The 13,377-nt window shown below is 38.7% G+C and overlaps 1 protein-coding gene across 2 annotated transcripts; it reads left to right on the forward strand.

Annotated features, from left to right (window-relative positions):
- Nucleotides 1–2,345: 2,345 nt before the first annotated feature.
- Nucleotides 2,346–10,441, forward strand: LOC110799665 (E3 ubiquitin-protein ligase PRT1). 2 transcript variants are annotated; one of them, XM_056831087.1, is made up of 8 exons: nucleotides 2,346–2,563; nucleotides 2,917–3,002; nucleotides 3,806–3,834; nucleotides 3,939–4,118; nucleotides 5,499–5,783; nucleotides 5,952–6,155; nucleotides 9,082–9,209; nucleotides 9,659–10,441. In XM_056831087.1, exons 2-8 carry the CDS (start codon nucleotides 2,983–2,985, stop codon nucleotides 10,148–10,150), a joined length of 1,338 nt encoding a protein of 445 aa, XP_056687065.1. In that variant the 5' UTR covers nucleotides 2,346–2,563; nucleotides 2,917–2,982; the 3' UTR covers nucleotides 10,151–10,441. The 2 variants fall into 2 exon arrangements, with proteins under 2 accessions (XP_056687065.1, XP_021860641.1); XM_022004949.2 differs by lacking the exon at nucleotides 2,917–3,002 and having other exon boundaries at nucleotides 2,347–2,563.
- Nucleotides 10,442–13,377: the final 2,936 nt, after the last annotated feature.

The following is a 13,377-nucleotide window of genomic DNA, read 5'->3' on the forward strand; positions in this document are numbered from 1 at the left end:
CACTCCATCCAGGCCAGCAATCTCGGACTTGTCCTCATAAAGGCTAGCAAGCCTCCCCAAGGGATCAGCCTCCTCCCAACGCCTCGGAAAGAGCGAGCGAATAGGAAAACGACCTGTCACGCCAGCCCCTTGGCTCGACTCAGCACGCGCCTCGTTCCCCGAGTCCTCTCCAACACCAACCCCGGGAACAGCCCTGTCCTCCTCATCACTAGAGGAGGACACCACATCGGATTTCTTCTTCCATCTTCCCCCAGCCATGGCAAAACAGAGAATGCCGAAGATACACAGAAAGGAGTAGGAAAAGAAGGAAGCAAAAACGGAAAACAAATTACCTTTCCGGAAGCGGAAAACGCCGATGAAGTGAACGAAGTAAAGTCCCGAAGCAAATTCGCGATGAATACGCAAAGATCTGAAGAAAACACCCAAAGAAATCGCCGGAATTCTGAAGATATGGAAAACGCTTGAGTGAATAAAGTTTGAAATGAGGAAAAAGATGCGGTATTTATAGGCCACGTCCTAAAAACCGCCCAACTTCCGCTCTCCACACTTGTCATTCATCCACGAACTCGCATCATCTTCTCCTCGAAAAAAGAGAGAACCTTTGGACTTCTCACAGCTGGAAACCCACCCATTTAATTCTAAATGGGCCGGGTCTGGGGGGCATGTTGTTTGGGCTCCCAATTGAATATCAATTGGGCCATTAAGTCCAAAGCCCAAGGGCTCACAACAACAACATCGAACCCACTACAGTCCAAAAGGCTATTCAGTCGCCAACCAAGGCCCAAGGCCCACTTGCAATAAATAACCTAAGGGGATTTATTGTACAAACACTATAAATAAGCCGTCAGGGCTCACTTACCAAGGTACGTCCATTTCACGCCTTAAGACTACTCTTCTAGAGAACTTCTCTCTCTAGAATCCGAGCATTGTTCTTACTTAGGCATCGGAGGGGCTTTCCTCGGAAACACCCCCGAGGCTAGTAACTTGTTTACTGTGCAGGTTGATTTGGACATGACACATTTGAGCTAGCAAGATCTTCAAGACACACAAAAGGGCCTTCATTCAAAGCCCATTGTTTCATCCACTTCAACACCGGAACAACAAATAATGCATGATTTGAGATAATGGCCTTTATTAGCCATGAACACGGTCATGCTTTGCCTCTCGAAAAGATTGGCGCAAAGGAGTTCGATTCAAACAAAAAAAGATCTTATCAACATTACCAATAATATTGTAGTTAGTCCAAAGAATATTTTGTTATCGCTTCATTGTTGATGATAGAAAAAGTGCACTTTTCACTAATAGGTGTTTGATCTCAAGAAAAGGAGTCATTTAATGTCTTCTCGAAGCTTTGGAGCTTAAGTCAAGAAGTTACCAACAATGTAACTAGATAATTAAGCGTTCATTAATCCGAAGCTTCTAAGATGATATTTGATGACCAAAACTATCGCCGAGTGAAGGGAATAGTCGGATTCAATTTGAATAATTTCAATCGAGGTAGCTACGTATAGAGCTGGCAAACGTGTCGTGTCGGATCGTGTCCGGGTTCGTGTCGAATATAAACGGGTTGGAAAAGTCTCAACACTAACCCGACCCATTTAATAAACGTGTCGTGTCGTGTTGACCCGATTAACTAATCGTGTCATAATCTCTTGACACTAACCCATTTTTTTCGTGTGTGGTTCGTGTCGTGTTTGTTTGATAAAGTTGGCTTTATTATAAGGTTTGTAACCGAATACATCAAATTATTGGTTGATTTTTCTTAATCGGTTTAAGTCCTGTCAGTTTCGTGTTGAGAATCTCAACACTAACCCGACCTATTTAATACAACGAGCTGTGTCGTGTTGACCCGTTTAACTAAACGAGTCGTAAACCTTGACACTAACCCGCTATTTTCGTGTCCGGTTTGTGTCGTGTTATAGTGTCGTGTCACATTTTGCCAGCTCTAGCTACGTATTGAGGGAATGGAGTTATCAAATTTTGATTTGTTAATTTGTCTTATGTTTATGTTTTTTTGGTGAACATGATCAGTTAGAAAAGCAACACTCAATGGGAAATAAATTTATTCTACATACAATTACAAAACCTTTTGTTTGTGAGACGGCCCGACCCTTGTCGAACTCTAAATCAACTCCACGAAGTAAAGTTGGAGCAGAAAAAGGCCTATTGCTGACTTGATGTCGCCACCTCAAACTCTCAAAGGCTTAAACCTCCAACCGCAAAAAGCAACAAAAATAAATTGTCTCAACATAAACTTTATTGTGCTTAATCAAATCAAATCAAATCTAATCAAATCTAATCAAATCATAAAAAATAAAAATAAAAATAAAAATAAAAATAAAAATAAAAATAAAAAATATCTGACCTTCCAGCATCTCCATCCCTCTATTTTTTTCAATAATTTTCTCTCTCCTAGGGTTCTATTTTGTTTTCACAAATTTCTTGATCAAATGTCATCACTCAATTCTTCTTCATCAATCATGGCCAATAAATCCTTGAATTGCCTTGAAATTGAACAACACGAAGAAACAATTTCTGATTCATTCATTTGTTGCGTTTGTTTGTAAGTTTTATCATTTTTCTAATTTTTTTCGTTCATTTATGCTAATTTTGATCAGTTTAGCCTCGAAACTTTGCTCAATTTGATAGGATTTGAGCTGCAATTGCATAGTGCCGCAGAAAGATGTTGTCTTTTTATTTTAGTTAGCATGTTATATTATATTATCATTTATTTGCCAAACCGATTTTTGTTGTTGTTCTTATGGAATGATCGTTGTTTTGATGATTCTAGATTACATTATTGACTCCTGTTGATTGGTTTAAGACTTTTTGCTGATGTGCTTGTGAATTTTGCCCGCTGAGGTTCATTTTGTTAATTAGCTCCTTTATAGGCGGTGTTAATTGTTTGTGGCGCAGGGTCTCCGGCCATTTGTTTACTGCACCTCAGTTTGCAGCGTCCTTTTGTACGTATGCCACTGTCGTATGGGTCACGCGTTGCCAATGTTCGTGAGTTTTTGTGGGGGTGTAAATGTTTAGTAATTATATTTCGGAAAGTTCATTTTTCTTCTTTATATTCAAGACATTGTATGCTGCAAGTTATGAGGCTACCATTCTATGCTCAAGAAATTTCTCTGGCTCACGACAACTAGACATGACTACCCATTCATTGAGATTGCTATACGCCTATAATTGCTCCATTTGGTCTCTCTATGTACAGTTTGTTATTGGTACCAATTAGTACTATTCATGAAATCATGACTGCTATCCAAGCAAACGTTTCGCGCTAGGGACTTTTAGACCTCCTAATAAACATGATTTTGGTGAAGTATTTGGATTAAGTTCTTGTAAGTGTTGTTTTTTAGCTTTTTTGTGATACCTTTAGGGTTATGCCTTGTGATTTTTAAGATTGGTCTGTAGTTCGCAGGTGTTGTATTAAATAACCTAAAAGATTGTGCTCAAGTGTTAACTGATGTGACATATTTGTTAGCATATAATATGCAAGACTTTAACTTTTGTATCTTTGCAGTTCCTTTGTAGTAATGTGATCATCAAGAGATTTACAAAGGGTCTGCTTAGCTTTTGATTTATGTTCATGAAAACTCATGATTGCTTGTTCCCAATTATGATTTTTTTAGGTATGTATATATAATATGTGACCGTATAGTTGAACATTAAGGATGTATATCTCTTTGGTGATGAAACTAGTTGGGTTGGTTTCGGCTTTTATGGTGTAGCTGCTTAAGGATATTTTTATTTTATTATTTGCCCTGTATCGTTTTCTGATGTCTAGTTTGTTATGTTGCAGGGATCTACTATACAAGCCTATTGTTCTAGGTACACCATTTTTTAGTGTAAACACATAATTTGTTGTTGATAATTTGTAATATGTAACTTATAAATTTATTGTTCTGTAGTAATCCCCACAATTTGTTTTGCAGAGTGTGGTCATGTTTCCTGCTTCTGGTGTGTTCATAATTCTATGGACGCTATTCATGAATCTCATTGCCCAATTTGTAGGCATCCATATCATCACTTTCCAACTATATGTGAAATGATGCATTTCCTTCTTTCAAAGATGTATCCCCTTGCTTATAAGAGAAGGGAAAAACAAATTCTTGGTAAGATTACTTCCTCAAAATTTTGAAATGTTGCAGCTCACTTGTATCATTAATGTGGTGTTTCCTTTCTTTTTTAAGAGAGTATGAATCATTTTTCTTCTATGTTTTCGATGATACAGTTGATGTATCTCTTTTCTTGTTCCTTATATCCTCCAATTTGAAGGAAAACCTTGATAAAAAAAAATGGTCAGAGGTCAGCTGTCCTCGTTTGCACAAGTTTTTCCTTATAAAAAGTATATAAGGAGTATTTGATACAAAAGTGTTTTCCCACTTTATTCATGCGTATTGCTTCCTTGCCCCTCTATCCCAGTGTATATAAATAAGGCAACAATGTTTTTATAAGGATTATCCAAAATTTTCAAAGTAACATGCACTAGAAAATGTTTTATGGTGATTTCTAGGATATCTATCTAGCCCTTTTTTGGGGTCCGGGGGGTGGGGGTGGGAATAGGACCAGTAGTCTAACAAGAAAGTATCACTAGATGGAATTAGATGAAGGTTATTGAAAGTCTAATTTGTATGGGAATTTGAACTTGCTCCCTTTCTTCTGTTTGGTTTTAAGGTCACATTATGACCACCGTCAGAGGCTATAATGTGTATTGTTGCTATTGATATTCACACTTTAGGTCTATAAGACTATAACTTAATCATTACATATGTTTACAACCACTCATATCTTCACAAAATTACAAACATAACTTCTTTCTTATAATTCTTGAACTACAATGATAAGCTGAAAATTACAATATGTCTATTAATGTGATGTCTGTGACCATGGGCATGACAACTACCACATTTTTTCTATGGACTCAAATAAATAAGAGATGTATAACAAGTTTATCAATTTGGTGTTTAATAGATGATGTCATGAGCTCATGACGGTGATGAATTAATCGGATTTTTGCTCTAAATTATCAATGCTAAGTTGATAACCACATTTATTGGATGCTCGTTCAACTAGAGTGTGCATTTCATGAGCACAGTTTACAAGGGAGATCTTATGAAAAATTTAAGCAGCAATACATTCTAAAGACAGCTAATACGAGTCCCGATACATGCTCCAGTATTTATTTATTTTACCATATTGTTACCTGAACATCTCTATTCCTAGACAGGGTGGTCTTCTTTTTAAGATTGGGTTTGAGGGGGGGGGGGGGGGGGGGGGAGGATTTCAGATTGCCCGGGGATTTGCATCAGCTTTTCAACTGAAAATTGTAGTACAGCTCGTTCGTAGATCTTCTTTATTTAAGTTGTAATGATTACTTGGCCACAAATTTTCTGTTCACTCAAACTATTATATTCTGTTGTCAATGGTGTCTCATGTTAAATCTCCTATGTAACGACAATATCAATTTGTCATTTAACTTTTAAAAATTTCAGAGGAAGAAACGGTGAAGAATTGCTTCTCACCACAGCTTGATTGTAAAGAGCTCAAGAGTAGTAATGGATCCATACCTTCTCATGATTCAAATATGTTGTCCGGTCAGGCTTCTTCCTCTTGCATCACTCGTGTAGACAAAGACTCTTCAAACATGGATAGTAATTGTTCAGCTTCTATCAAGGAAAGAGATTTACCGGCTATTGAGAGGGTTTCAAGTAGTGGTGTACTCTGTCCAGCTTGTGAGCAGCTTCTGTATCGTCCTGCAGTTCTTAATTGTGGCCATGGTATTATCTGATCTCCCATGACTGTATGTCCTTCCAGGTCTTCTTTATGTGTGATGAATCCCTCATCATTTGAATGGAATATATAGATGTCCCTGTATTTTTCTCTGTTGTTTGCTAATTTATTAATTTTGCTTGACTGATGTTATGCTTGCTTATCTCTTTGTCCAGTATACTGTGAAGCTTGTATAGTAGTTCCAGAAGATGGAATAATTATATGCAAAGTTTGTGACTACCCACATCCAAGTGACTGTCCAAATGTTTGCTTGGAGTTGAACAACTTCTTGGAGGAACAATTCCCCATAAAATATTCAGCACGCAGAAAAAGTGTTGAAGAGAAACAAGCACGGTTTCAGCATAAGAATCCATCATCTTGTATGTTCCTCGCTTTCTCCCCCTCTTTATGAGTACTTGACTACTTGCTTGCGAAAACATTATTGTTTTAATTATAACCAACTTCTCGTACATCAACTTTATGAATGAGTTACCAAATATATTTCAAGTAGAAACGTATCTTAAAAAAGTGTCATTTTTTTTCCTTTGTGGATTTGTTTCCTATGATGCAATGACGAATTGATATTATAAGTCTGGAAATCTGAATAAATTTGTTACTGTATTTATGAGGTTTAAGGTAAGGTGGGTTTAGAGACAAAATATAAGAATATATTCTAGGTTATGCCGGGTCTTAATTCCTTCTATATATTCCTTTTCTTTTCATTAATAACCGACGCATAGTGAACTGTAAGTGGTTTTGAAGTTGTGGTATCAGTAAATGCAATTATTATTTCATGCTAGTCAGTTAAACTCCCTCTTGGTTGGCAGTATGGTGTTAAGGCTATTAGTTGTATGTTTCTGATTAGGCTCTATTCCAAATTGTTATGCAAGTTCTATGCGAGTACTTATTGTCTTCATTATGTGGTATGGAGATAAGCACCATAGATTCTGGTACTTCTGATCTTTCTATTGCTATTAATGATATCATGTATCTGAAGTTGAATGAATACTAGGGGTTGTTGCAATTGTGCAATATGACTCGAGCAACTAATCTCCAATATTTAGCATAACAATGTCTAACATTATCTATTTTAAGATTTTTAGCTAGAAGTTTGAGAAAACATGTTGCACTCTTGAACCTAATATGGAGTATGGATTTATAGAATTTTTTTTCTGAGGCTAGATAGGTAGTATATTTGAATTGGAAATGAAACTACCCAACCTAACCAATTCTTACCTGGTCATACAGGGCGGGTAGGTAGATTTGAAATTCGAACAACCCAACCAAACCAACTTTCAACTTGTCAGGTGCGCGACTCATGCATTTGCTTCATCTCCTTCAGAAACGAATTTTGATAGTCAGGGTTGGGGTCACAACAATCGATTTCCCTGGCTGGGCTTGAGGCTCTTTTTTTGTGGGTGGGGGGTGGGGTGGTAGTAGGGTGGAGGGAAAGTTGCTTGAGGCTTTCTTTTTGGAATTAAAAGTGCTTTCTAAGAAAAATTGGTTCCCTGGGACGTTTCTGGACAAAGAAGGTGGAATTTTGAAAGGCCTTGAGAATCACCACTGTGTATGACTGAGGAATGACCTGCGGGAATTCTCTTTAAAAGTCAAGTTCTGTCCTCGCACTGTTTGTATTAACATGTGACTTCTTGACTAAGTTAGGTGCTTTCATGACTTTTGAGACCTTGATGGTATAAAAGAAATATTTCAGGATCTGAGAGGACATGTGAGTATGTAACCTGTAGGTGGTATGTTGAAGTGATAAAGCTTAGAGAGTGAAGTAACGGGTAGAGCTTGGAATTGTGTTTGCAACTGGTCCCTTTCCATCCTATTGTATTGATTTGTGTTTTAAAATATACATCTTGAGGAAAATTGTTCAAAGAAAGATTTGGGGATGAAATGGAAATGATGAGTATCTTATAGTATGTCAAGAATTCAGAAGTCAGAAGTGAGAATGTTTTCCAAACACTTTATATAGAAAGGGTCTGATATTGTCCTGCGACGGAGGAAACCTGATGTTATTATGAAGGGCCAACTTTGCCTAAAGTATGGAGAGTACTAAGGTTCTCGTTAATAGATGATGTTTTGTCAGGGGCTTAGTTCTCAAATTCTATAAGCATGTCATGAACTTAGTAGGCCTTGTGCAAATTCAGATTTGAAAGCAGTCAGGATTCGGGAATAATTGGAAAGAGGGTTTGGAACTTCAGATTCTTGTTTGGGAATTTAATCCAACATGTAGAATCTTAGTAGTTTAGATTTTACTTTATTGATGGCGACACTGACACATGTATGTAGAGTTGCAGAGTAGGATGGCTGATGGCAATGGGTCCAAGACCCAATCCAGATCCAACCATTTTTAAGGGCTGGGTCCAAAAAATTACCCGTTGGATATTTGGGTGTATGTTCTATGGGGCGGGTCCGGATCCTAGAATTTCAGACCCAGTCCCGCCCCTGATCAGACCTATGGACCCAAATATATGTTATATAAAAAAAATTAACAATCTTCTAATATCCTTCAATTCTTGTGTTTTAAACTTTATCAAGTTCTTATGATACTAAACTACGAAGTATTTAAATTGGTTCGACGTGACACGTAAGTTGTAATACTAGTAACTTTTAATTTTTATCGTAATATAAAGCTAGCATGCTTTCTTTTTTAAACATTTGTGATGAACTTTCTTTATTTAATGGTCTTATTAAAGCAATATAATCCGCTACATACAAAATATGGGTGAATAAAATATGTAAGATGGAAAATGTAGCGATTGAAATTTATTTGAAATGAATACTCCTAGACCCATTTCGGACCCTAGACCCGGGTCTAAATCTGATTAATTGTAGACCCAACAGGCCAACAGATCTTGGTCAGATCTGGATCCACCTCCAAAAAAGTGGGTCTGAGTATGGATCTTGCCAGTCCTGGTCTAGAGCCCAACCATTACCATCCAGAGAGCCAGTGAGTTTTTTTTTTCATCACAATGAAAAAAAATTGTTCTTTGGTAATCAAGAAAATATGTGGGATGTGTGTTACTTCGACACTCTGGTTGACGGAGAGTGTCGGGTGTCGGATCCTCTGATCCTTCGACACGACATGACACCTAAATATATAGTGGCTTTGTATGAAATTTATTACATCTAAAGTATTTGATGAGTGTTGGATCCTCCGATCGCTTGTCGGATATGACACTCAAATAAGAGTCTGAGCAACATAGGTAACAGCAGCACTAAGATTTTGACCTTCATTCATATGCCTTTCAGAAAGAGATTTGTTTCTTTGCTTACTTTTCTTCTTGTTTCCTGGTTCAGGTTCTATTTCAAAGAAATCTACTAAAAAAGGCTTCATCACGCCATATAGGGGCAGTGAAGAATTTATACCGTGGTGGAGTGAACACGGTTCAAAAGTCCATGCTGGAGCTGGTTGTGATTATTGTGGAGTAAGGGCCTCAATCTTGTTTTTATCTTTTTATAATTTATGTAGCCGTACTTGCTCTTGAAAATTTAAGTAACCCTTGAGCCCTCCGCTTGAGACATGCTAATAAGATCAGGCTGAACTGTGATTACTAAGGAAATAACCTCAGATATCAGAAATGACTTTGCTAGCAGAAAACAAAAAGCAAGTAGATTATTTGGGAGAACCGGGTTTAACTAAATGAATGAGGATCTCTTAAGAAAGTTGATTGTTTCCAAAAGACCTCTTGCTCCAATCGAATCCCTGAGTATAGATTATCATAATTTTCCAAGAATGTGATATCCTAGACTATAGATGATCTAAACAATGCTATTTGTGAAATTTCATGGTGTTTGCGTTTGCACTTGATTGATTATGAGAGGATAATGGAGTCAAAATAGCCTATATGACTAACACTCTGGTGGTGGTGCACAGATGTATCCCATAGTTGGGGATAGATACAGGTGCCAAGATTGTGTGGAGCTGATAGGATTTGACCTTTGTGGAGATTGCTATAATACACAATCCAAACGACCAGGCCGTTTCAATCAGCAACATACTGCAGATCACAGGTTTGAGCTTGTCAAACAACCAGACTTTTTACGGAATATAATGTTGCGCCTTGTTGGAGGAAATCTGGTAGATAGTTCTGGAGCTCCCGTTCTCGCCGTTAATGCAATTGAAGATCCCCCAGATGGCTGGATTGCTGTTGAATCTGTTGATGATCTAGAAAACATACATAACAATGTAGCTGCCGCCGATGAGACTGTAGGTGATATTCTGCATGATGACAGTGACACACAAGACGGTTCCATTGAGGTGGAGTTTTCCGATGCTCTGGAATTTTCTGATAATAACGTGACATCTCTTTCTCATCATGATCATAATAATATGGATCAAGATGGTAATGATGATCCTCCCTTTTAAAATCTGTATGAACAGTCTCAGGAGGTAGTGCAGCAATTTTTATTGAATATGTGCATCATGAATATGTTCAAGTTCTGTAAATGATGGCCCTATTTTTATTTTATTTACTATAGTCTGTAGTCTGTTACTATATTTGCGAATAGTTGCTGCATCCTCATTCCTTTATAGCTAATGTTAGGAGATGTGAATATTTGATTTTGGTTACTATCTGTTGTAAAAGCGTGTTGGGAAATGTTGGCTTAAACTCGCGAGAAAGTCTATGATTTCTATGACTCGAAACACATTGATATTTGCTCTGTTTTCTGCAGTATTTTGAACGAAGAAGACATTTCTTGTTTTGTATCAAATGAATTTTATTATGTCCATCCAAAGTCCAAAGGAAATTTCAGATATTCATACAAGAGCCATACATAATTCGTGAAGAAAGACACTACGAAATTGAGCCGGTCTCTTCAATATGAGATTGGTGTGCCTGAATCCCGACCCATATGAACTACACTTGACCCAAGCACCCAACCTCGTCACTTGATTCACGATCGATTTGGTTAAATTTGGCCGGCTATCAATTGATTATGGTTCCAAATTGCAGCAAAGTTAGTTTTATGGGCTCCTCTGGATATTCTCAGTAGACGTAAAGTTTGACAATTAAAGTAAATGTTAGGTAAATCAAAAGAAAAGCAAAGGAATGTAGCATACTCCGTAGCATAGAGTACACACGTTTGCATAATACTTCTACTCCAGTGAATCCGCATAACACTTTATTTGTCTTTAGTCTCGAAATAGCCTCAGTAGCTAGCCTCCTTTTGCAAAAACAAATGTCCCTTTCACCAAGCTTTTGAATACTACTCGTAACTCATAAGAAGATAATAAAAGTGAAACTGTGAAAGGCATTCAAGTATAGAATGGACGCTTTAATTGATGAATGTTGAGCGATGCTGCCTAGAGCTAGGCATGGGTTGGGCCGGCACACATGTTTGATGTTTCCCAAGCTTGGCACGGAAATAGCACATTGTAAGTCCATGAGATGCATGTCGATGAGCCATAGGCCATGTATGGACATCATTTCAGAAACTTGGCATGATGCTGACATGTGTATGACGATCGGCCCGCACATAGGCACTTATTTTTAACCAAGTAACAAAAAAAAACCAAATTTAGTAAGGGGCCTGCTAGCCAAGGTCGTTCCTGACATTTTAGGGGCCTGGGGGTCTCCTTGTGCATAGGGATGTCAATGGGGCGGGGCGGATGCGGATGTAGGTCCCTCCATCCCCATCTAAAATTTTCATCCCCATTCCCGCCCCATCACCCATGACGGGTACAAAATTCATCCCTATCCCCGCCCCATCACCCATGACGGGTACAAAACTCATCCCCATCCCCGCCCCATCACCCATGACGGGTACAAAATTCATCCCCATCCCCGCCCCATCACCCATGACGGGTACAAAATTCATCCCCATCCCCGCCCCATCACCCATGACGGGTACAAAATTCATCCCCATCCCCGCCCCATCACCCATGACGGGTACAAAATTCATCCCCGCCCCAACGAGTATACTAAAATCCATCACTGCCCCACCACCCAATTGGGTATCCATCCCCTTCTTATCCCCGCACCATACCCGCCTAATTTTTTCTTATCTAGCAAACATTTGTCATATATACGGAGTAATGAAAGTTAACTTTAGATTAAAAAAAAAACCTTACGACTAAAGTAACATATATAATCGAAAAAATACCCGTCATAACAAAAAATCCAAACAAAAACTTAAAAATCTCACCTAAATTCATATTATATATCAGCTAGACATGCAAATAAATCTACACTCACCCTATCACCCATGGCGGGTATGAAGCTGGGCGAGTGGGGATGGGGCGGGGTGGATGAGGATGGGGCGGGGCGGGTGGGGATGGGGCGAGTTTAACACAAAATCCTCACCCGCGCCATCACCAATGGCGGGTACGATTTTTATACCCATCCCCGCCCCATCACCTGCCAAACCTACTCCATCCCCGCCTACTTGGGGCGGATGCGGGGCGGGTCTCCCACAAAACTCGCCCAATGACATCCCTACTAGTTGTGCATAGTGGGAGATCTTAAAATATCCAACGTATAACATATTACACGTATATTTATAACAAAAAAGCAAAACCTGACAGTTTAGAAATCCATTGTGCTTTTTGGATTTCGTTGATCATTATACCGGAGAGTAATGTTCTTTACGCCTTAGGCGGACCCCTGATATGTTTCAATTGAAAAACAGGTGTTCAGTAGTCATACTTCCTTCCTGCCCTAAGTAACGGAGTTAGTACTCTATATAAGGACCCGCCTGGAATGAGGGAAATAGCCTGGAAATTTTAAGGGAGTAATTATTTTGGGACTAAACTACAAGCCTGGTATGAGGTTAGATTCTTGGGCCTGGAAATTTTACCCTTCATTTGAGGGTAATACATTACCCATGCCCCCCCTAGGGTAACCATTACGCCGTAATCTTTCACCCTCCACTCCTTGAGCCTTGACTTTCTCTCTCATAATCATCCCCTCCAATCATCCCTCCACCGTCGTCGTTCTATTACCGCCGGCAACTAATCTCTCCACCTCCTTTCCTACCGCCGACAATTATTCTCTCCACCGTCGTTCGATCTACCACCTTTGACACTTAAATCTCACAACCGCCTTTCTTATCTCATCGTCTGTTCAAGAGCAAGATGTTTATTTTATGGTCGAATTAGACCATCAAACCTCCAGATCTAGAGCTTTAATGGCCGACTTTGACCATAATTGTGAATTACTAGCTTTTATGAAATTTTTGTTTGTCTTTCTCTCTCCAAATTTTTGAATCTGGAAGTTTTTTTGAAAAAAACAATTGTGGTGCATAGAGTCGTATTTTGCGGTTGATAAGGTGGTGGTCGGATTATAGAGGCGGCAGTGTTTGTGCGGTGGCCTGGTGTTTCTGAGTTGGTGGGATGAAATCGGCTATGTGAGAAAAGAGGATAGAAATTCACCCCAATATCCAATGAATAATGCCAAACTTAAAGAAATGATAAATTACCCCCTTACCGTAATTTCGGATGAAAAAAAAAAGAAAACAAGGATTATGTTGAATTTCAAGTATTCTGTTTTACCAATAAGATAAGAAGACTCAAATCCTACAGTATAAATTATCCCATAGATTTTACCCTCTTAATTATTTCAAGGAATCCAGGCGAGGCCTAAAGGAAAAAGT

The sequence above is a fragment of the Spinacia oleracea genome, chromosome 6, assembly GCF_020520425.1.
Source record: "Spinacia oleracea cultivar Varoflay chromosome 6, BTI_SOV_V1, whole genome shotgun sequence".
Lineage (NCBI taxonomy): Eukaryota > Viridiplantae > Streptophyta > Magnoliopsida > Caryophyllales > Amaranthaceae > Spinacia > Spinacia oleracea.